This window comes from Lactuca saligna, chromosome 9 (genome assembly GCF_052625555.1).
Source record: "Lactuca saligna cultivar CGN05327 chromosome 9, ASM5262555v1, whole genome shotgun sequence".
Lineage (NCBI taxonomy): Eukaryota > Viridiplantae > Streptophyta > Magnoliopsida > Asterales > Asteraceae > Lactuca > Lactuca saligna.
Window position 1 is genome coordinate 39,929,187 of NC_136425.1, and position 7,720 is coordinate 39,936,906.

The following is a 7,720-nucleotide window of genomic DNA, read 5'->3' on the forward strand; positions in this document are numbered from 1 at the left end:
TTTTAGGTTATGGAGGCGCTCCATGTTGTTGTGGAGGATGTTTTAGATGCAAGTTTCTTTCGAGGTGCTATGGTTAGTTCTTTGCAGTTGTCTCATTTATTCTATGCAAACAACGCTTAATTTTTTGGAGATTGGTCTCGTTACAACATTGTTGGAGTGGTTCGGCTTTTACAATGTTTTCTTTGTGTTCCTGGGTTAAAAATAAATCTCCTTATAATCTAACTTATTTGGTGTTGGAGTGGATTACATGGATGTGCGTGATTTAGCTTATATTACTGGATGTGAGATATTCTTCCTTTTTTATACTTAGGTCTCCTGGTTGGGGAAAATATGGCGAGAATAAAATCTTGGGACTCCATTATAGATAAGTTTAACAAAATAGTTTCTAGGTAGAAAGCAAATATGCTTTCTATTGGAGGGGGCGCGATGCTTATTTCGTCGGGTTTAGGGTTATTGGGAATTTATCATTTGTCCTTATTTTGTATGCCTATTCAGATAAAAAAAAGAAGTTGGAATCGCTTCGTTTGAGATTGTTTTGGGGGATTGATGGGAAGGGATACAAAATCCCTTGGGTAGCTTAGTGTTAGCTGATAAGTTGAAAGGTGGTTTGGGTATTGGAAGCCTTAAGGCTTTTAACTTTGCTTTGCTTCAAAAATGGAGGTGGAGATATGTTAATGAAAATGGTGCCTTATGGGTTAATGTTATTAACGAGGTGCATGGGATTTATAGAGTTAGGGTTCGGTTTTTTACCTAATATTCGTGGAGATGGAGTTTGGTCCGGTTCTATAAACACTATACATATAGAAAAAGGTGAAAGATGGAAAGTCTACTAGATTTTGTCTTGATGTTTAGTGTGGTCAAGTTCCTTTTAAAGATAGGTACTCAAGACTGTTTCGACTAGATACAGATCAATTTTGTTTGGTCTTGGTCTTGGTCTAGATCTATTTTTAGAGGGGAGCTTAATCAACAACTGGTTGATCTTAATGAGATGTTAGAGAATGTTCATTTTTCTAATGATCCTGATGAATGGAGATGGTCGCTTAACATTTGTTTCTTTTTCTCTTAAAGATACCCATACTCATATTGATAATTTGAATCTTCCTGATTTAAATTTTCCCACGAGGTGGTCTCGATACGTTCCAAGAAAAGTTTTGATTTTTGTGTGGCGGACTTTGCTAAATCGTCTTCCTACGATGTGGAATTTAACCCAAAAAGGGATGGAGTTAGATTCTTTATTATGTCCTATTCTGGTGCGAGAAGAGATAGATCGTGCTCTTTGGTCTTGTCACGTGGCTAACAAAGTTTGGCTGAAGGTTTTTTTATGGGTTGATGTTGAACCTCATGATATGGGTCTTCTCACACAAATGGTTGATTGGGTTGATAACTGTGCTTTAAAAGCTTTGCAGAAGAATGCTTTAGAGGCTATTATCTACGTTGGCATGTGGATCATATGGAACTTCCGGAATGAGGTTGTGTTCGGGGATAAAATCCCTTTAAAGAATGGTATTTTTGATAGCATTGTTGAGTGTTCGTTTTTGTGGTTTAGCAATAGACATAGTAAGGTTAGGATTTCTTGGAGTGATTGGCTCCAAAAGCTGTTTTTGGCTTTAACTATTTTTTTTTTTCGCTACCTTCTTGCTAGTCGTTTTCTAATAAATTTCAGCCGTTCAAAAAAAAAATGACCATTAGTTTAACCTTTCTTTAAGAAGTCATCATTGTGGGTGATAATCATCATAATTCTGCTTTTTAATTATAAGTCATGTAATAATTGATTAATTCGATTTTTGGTACCATACAAATAAGAGTGGATCATATAATATATCCATCTCTCTTTGGGGTTGGGTTTTTTGTCCGCAGAAATCATCATGTGAACTAGGTTTCAAGGTGTTGACACCACAAAAAGGAGACAAAAAAATCATGTAAAGTAGAGTTTAAAGTTTCAATGCTTGATATACACCAAAACACTACATTTTTGTTACTGTGATATATATTGGCAGTTGCAGATTGTTTAATTCATATCAAATTTGGGATGGGTACACTTAACTGTAGTAGATCGTTTGATTCAAATCAGATTGTTTGATTCAAATCAAATTTGAAAAATAAGCATATTCATTCTGTAGTAGATCGTTTACAAGAGCAATTTGGATTGGCTTTGATTCGTTTAGAAAACATGGCTTGAGGAAACATATATGCAGCACTTAACTGGACACTAACTCCTCACAACTTGGTAAATTCAACCCCCATTAACAGAGACTTATAAAAAAAATTTGAGTAACTTACACAAACGGTCCTTATGGTTTAGGGTAATTTGCGTATTTGGTCCCTAACTTATTTTTTTAACTTGGAAGGTCCTTACTATTTGTTTTTGTTACGCACTTGGTCCCTATCTTACCTAAAAAGACTATTATGCCCTTGATTTTTTTAATTTATTTAAATAAACACACTTCTAATCCCACCCCCTCATCTTACCTCACCTACCCCATCATTTTTTTTTTCTTTAAATAATAGTCTTTTAGATAAGATAGGGACCAAACGCGTAACAAAAATAAATAATAGGGATCAAATGCGTAACAAAAACAAACCATAGGGACCGTCCGAGTTAAAAAAATAAGTTAGGAACCAAACACACAAATTACCCTAAACCATAGGGACCATTCGCGTAATTTACTCAAAAATATTCTGTTTACACCCGTTATCTCAAGTTTTGGATCCATTGACACAAATAGTTCATGGGGAGAAATCTAAGTTATTTAGACGTGGGGATTGACGGCACGAACTGCTACTTTTCCAATACAAGATATTCATCATAGTCACTATAAACATATTTACCCAATTGACATATCTAAAGGAATAAATATTAGGCTTACTGAATCCTTAGCAATTCATGCCGGGGTTGGTTATCAAATCAACACAGCTTTAACTTAACTTGATCAAATATAATTATTTTGATTTGTTTCATACTCATACATGACATTATTTGAATATATACAACAGCCCAACCAACATTAACAAATATAAATTTTAAAACTGATGACATAGTTTATATTTTTTATAACTTGTTTCAATTATTTAATGTAGAAAAAGTTAAATGAGTCGAAAGTAAAGTTGTACTTGGACATATATACAAGGATAGCTCATAGCTGTCTTGTCTTTCAAAACCACATATATATCATGGAAGAAACTGATGACATACCGTTTCTTTTGTTGCACACAAACACAACAAGTAAGTAAGTTACATGCATGCATGGGAAAAAGTGAGTGAGTCAAAGTCAATGGAGAGCGGTCAACTCAACAAGGTGTTTGTACTTGTGAGAGACAAAAGATTCCACCTTGAATCCATCCCCCTTACTTGGAGATATATATTTCACACCGATAACTGTCGGCAGGCCTGCACCAACACAAACACCACAATCAAAGTTTACACTATTTTCTTTTTATTAAATGCATTCTTAGGGAAATTAATTTAAAAAAATGAAGTGTATCATACTGTTATGGACTCGAGCGTATAAGAGTCTTTCTCCCTTCCAGTATTCCAAGGGTCTCCTTTTAATTCTGCTGCTTCGTCTTACTCCAGATGACGTCCAACTAGACCCAGCCCCTGCCATTCCCATTATTTAATATTTATATCATAAATCATAAATAAATAAATAAAAATATGTGTTTGTTTCATAAATTTTTAACATAAACACCACCTATCAGTTATGACCTAACCTACCTGCAAGGCTCTGGCGACGCTTTTTTGGATCAATCTTATCCTTCTTTCTCTTATTCGTTTTTTTATTTATCCTCCTCCGATGCTCCTCCTCCTATTTATTATTAAAAGTTAAAACTCAGTATCTGTCTGTTGGGAATAATCTGATTTTTTACAAATATTTATTTATTTAAGAAATAAATAAAGTAACCTTAACTTAACCTCACCTCATTTTGTTGTTCAGGGACAGGAACAATATCAAGACTTTGACCACTAGTATCCATGTCCATGTCCATGTCCACATCAGCAGCATCTGTTTCACCTAATTTTTCTAAATAAAAAAATAAAAAATAACTTAACTTGGATGGAACATATGTTGTACTCTAGGCATTAATTGTTGTAATCTCAAATAAATCCTACTCTTTTTTTTTTTTCTTTTAGTGTTACCAAACAAAAAATTTGTATAGATTTTAAATCTAATATGTACGTGCTCAATGCTACCTTACCTTACAGCAAATTAACAAATGATTAAAAAAACACTATTGACTATTCTATTTAACATTTTCATCTTCCTATGCCAACAGATAATCATCTCTGAGCTGTTTCAGTTTCATATGCAGATGATAAAGTAACTTCATATAATAAATACTATATATGATAAATTCAGCATTAATTATAGAAAGCATACGATTAGATTAACAAGACAAGGGTCAAACCTTGTTGCCTCAAATCCAAATCCTCCACAACATTTACTTCTGCTTCTCCTGCCTTCTCTGTCACATCTTCAACCTGTTGTTATGTCAAAATGTCAATGCCAATGGATGTGACATTTGTTTCTTAAAACATTCTTCTCTCACTCTTCACAAACTTAACTTATATTGTATGTAATTTATAAACCAGTTTTTTAAACACAACTTACATTTTTATTATTCTCCTCAATAATAATCTCCTCAACATCCAAACTAAATTCTGTAACAACAGATGCTGCTTTTGCCACCGTATCTTCACTCTGCATAACATCATAATCAATTGCATTATTTCAGACTTACTTCTAAACTATATATAACAAATATATATGATATAATAAAACCTTACATTTCCATTTATATCTTTCTTTGTTCGAATATCAGTTACATTTTCATCTGCATCCCTTTCTTCCACATTATGCTCCCTGTCTTCCATATCACCAGTGGCAGTTTCTGTAATATTCTTTTTTGCTGATGTGGCAGAAACCATGTCCTTGCTGGCACTAATGATTTTAGTACAAGTTGTGGGAGGTGAATCAACATCATGCCCATGGGTAGAGGAGAATGGATCCTTTGATTCCAACATTTGTTTTCCATATGTTGAAATTGCCAAAAATGGCCTCCTAGGTGGCGTGGGGGACCCAACTACAGATTGGAATGGGGGGTTGTACTTGTTGGGTGATAATACTTTTTCTATTGTATCAGTAGTCAATATGCTCTTGTTGTGAGACTCTTGTAGTAAATTCTTGAATGGAGAAATAAAGTCAACTCTAGGAATTTCATGGAACTCTGGAAGTTGTAAATCCTCTATATCAACAGCTTTGATGTTCATACGCTCTTTTAAAAAGGATAACGCCTCATTTCCATCTAAATTCTCAATATTACTAGCCATTAATTCATCAAACATCTTGTGGACCCTCTTCTCACTCTTACTTATTGATTCTGTTCACACAAAAGACACAAAAAAACCGAGTAAGTTACATAGCATATCAAACAAACAGAAGAAGAAGAGTGATTATTGATCATTTCATCCTAAACATTCTTTATCAACAACAACAACAATATCCAAGCAAAGATACGTTACATATTGTATAATTATTAAACTTAAAAGCATCAACTAACTTACCAGTTACTTCCTCTTCCTCACATTGCTGATTGGGTGTGAAAGATTCTTGTTGTAAACATTGAGTGGGTGGAATTGGACTTACAATCTTATCTTGCAATGTCTCTTGAGCAACTGATGTATCATCCTGAGACTGACTGGAGTATTCATAATGCTTATAACTAACTTTTCTCCTGAAATATGAGTTCAAGATTACTCCATGAGAAATTACCAGGTAAAAAAAGAAAAACAGTAGAAAAAGCTAAACTGAAGATATCAATAATACCTTGGTATTTCTGGACGACGATGTCTAACAGTAGTGGATGTTTTAACCTCATCCACATCTCCACCACCTCTCTGTTTCCTGAGCTCTTTTTGGGTGTCTAGAAAACAATTTTAACATGGTAATATGGTATAAGTCACTTGTGTGACATGATATCAAGTTATCAACATACATCATGAATAGAGACACAGAAAGATTAGAGAAGGATGATGTACTTTCAAACTTTTCAAAGGCTGCAAAAAATTCTTCTGGATCCTGCAAATGATCAATTTCAAGACTTGGTTCCACGAGTGTAGAAGACTGGCTGTCAACACTCAACAGTGATGTGCATTAAGTTAACTTCTTCAGGTTTCTAGACTAAGTGTTTATGTGGAAAGTGAAACACAAGAAAGTAGTATGTAATATGCATAACCTTTACCTTGTATCAGGCTTCAAAGAGAACTTAGCACGCTTCCGGACCAAACCTGGTCTGTGCTTTTGAGGGTTTTCCTTCTCTTTTATATCAGCTTCCGTTTTCTTGGTATTGAGGAATTCTAAACCTCCATCTACAACTGACTTTGCTTTCTCAAAATACTTATCAGGGCTTTGTAATGCCTTAAACAATGAAGAGACAATAACAAGTTTAGATCAAATGGTAATGTGCATGATAACTCAAGTGACACAACAAGTGCTTCAATCTTCTTCTATTAACTGATTATCTATCAACATACACAATAACATTCTGATTTTTGCTTTTTTAAGACCCCTCTTCCTCTAAATTTCCACTTCATAAATTCTCAAAAAGTTAAAGTAAGGTGTGTATTGTTAAATTTCCCCACAAGTAGAATATTTTTGTCAGTGGGAGGTTAAAAGGTATTCATTTGACATGAAAATGTCAGTTTAAAGACTTTCTGCAAAGGCTATGAGGATAACTTAGTTAAAATGCTTCCAACGATGTGGTGATTGTTGCTTCTGAGAATGTCGAACCAGAAATAAATAGATATTTACACACATAATCTGTATCTAATGTCTTATGGTGATCTACAGCTGCAGACAACCAAAATCTATTACATGTTTGGCATGCACATTTTGAATGTAAGAATATGAAAGCACTTTTAAACCATCACACGGGTCCAACCCAACAGCCCATGACATAGTAAGAACAGAATGGAAAGGGTAATAGATTTTAATGAAGAGGCTTGAGTGTAGTCTACTTTTTAGCGGCAGACTGTCCTCGGTCAGTATCAGCAATCGATTACCTCCGTTGTGTGAAGTCCATTGTAAAAGTAACTCAATCATAATCTAGTAACTCAAAAAAATAAAAAAATCGAAACAAAACACTCTAAGCAGAAGCACCGTGCTCCCACACAGCAATTAGCACAAATTATAAGTGGTGAATGACTAAACTGTACAGGAAAAAGTTGCAGATAATCGAAAAGTACCATTGATATCATATACTGGTGTACAGCTTCGAGGTCTTTGGATTTCAACGCATCTTTGGAAAGTCGAAGTGTTCGAGGGTTTAAAGAGAGAATAGAATGTTCTTCAAATGGATCGACAAGAGTGAAGCTCGGCGTTTGAGTCATCGTTGCATTTTCCGTGAATAAATTAAGCCCTAGACAGAGGATTCGGAATTGTTAAAGAGTACCAAGCGGGAACTTACATTCTTCAAATTGTTTGCTGTTTTATTAAACCCTACGCTCGATGTTGATTTTGATTAAAGGGATAATGCGCAATAAAAAATCTCAAACTTTAGGTCGGATTTTTAATTTATCATAACTTTTTTTTTTGTTATGTAAAAGACTATAAAATTTTAGAAAACATTCAATTTTTTATCTATTATCCGGTTAACGACCAGTCATCATACATGACATTTTGATATATTTGTTCTGCTCACTGGCATCATCAAATAAAATGGA

At 34.3% G+C, this 7,720-nt stretch overlaps 2 protein-coding genes across 2 annotated transcripts; one reads left to right on the forward strand and one right to left on the reverse strand.

Moving 5' to 3' along the window:
- The first annotated feature begins 1,022 nt into the window (after nt 1-1,022).
- Nucleotides 1,023-1,611, forward strand: LOC145016250 (uncharacterized). Its single transcript, XM_078974630.1, has 2 exons — nt 1,023-1,503; nt 1,547-1,611. Exons 1-2 carry the CDS (start codon nt 1,023-1,025, stop codon nt 1,609-1,611), a joined length of 546 nt encoding a protein of 181 aa, XP_078830756.1.
- A 1,404-nt stretch (nt 1,612-3,015) lies between these two features.
- LOC145018601 (centromere protein C-like) lies at nt 3,016-7,510 on the reverse strand. The gene is made up of 12 exons (XM_078976478.1): nt 7,244-7,510; nt 6,241-6,416; nt 6,038-6,126; nt 5,826-5,922; nt 5,564-5,733; nt 4,787-5,379; nt 4,611-4,700; nt 4,408-4,480; nt 3,919-4,022; nt 3,716-3,806; nt 3,488-3,598; nt 3,016-3,388 (listed from the first exon to the last, which is right to left on the reverse strand). Exons 1-12 carry the CDS (start codon nt 7,385-7,387, stop codon nt 3,270-3,272), a joined length of 1,857 nt encoding a protein of 618 aa, XP_078832604.1. The 5' UTR covers nt 7,388-7,510; the 3' UTR covers nt 3,016-3,269.
- Nucleotides 7,511-7,720: the final 210 nt, after the last annotated feature.

Excerpts from the sequence above, each read along its gene's own strand:
- LOC145016250 (XM_078974630.1), top strand. The coding sequence starts at position 1,023 with ATGAATGGAGATGGTCGCTTAACATTTGTTTCTTTTTCTCTTAAAGAT. Across the intron at positions 1,504-1,546 it reads TAAAATCCCTTTAAAGAATG|CAATAGACATAGTAAGGTTA; the intron begins GTATTTTTGATA and ends TTTGTGGTTTAG.
- LOC145018601 (XM_078976478.1), bottom strand. The coding sequence starts at position 7,387 with ATGACTCAAACGCCGAGCTTCACTCTTGTCGATCCATTTGAAGAACAT. Across the intron at positions 5,923-6,037 it reads AGCCTTTGAAAAGTTTGAAA|ACACCCAAAAAGAGCTCAGG; the intron begins GTACATCATCCT and ends ATTGTTTTCTAG. Across the intron at positions 4,023-4,407 it reads TTTGGATTTGAGGCAACAAG|AAAAATTAGGTGAAACAGAT; the intron begins GTTTGACCCTTG and ends TTTTTTATTTAG.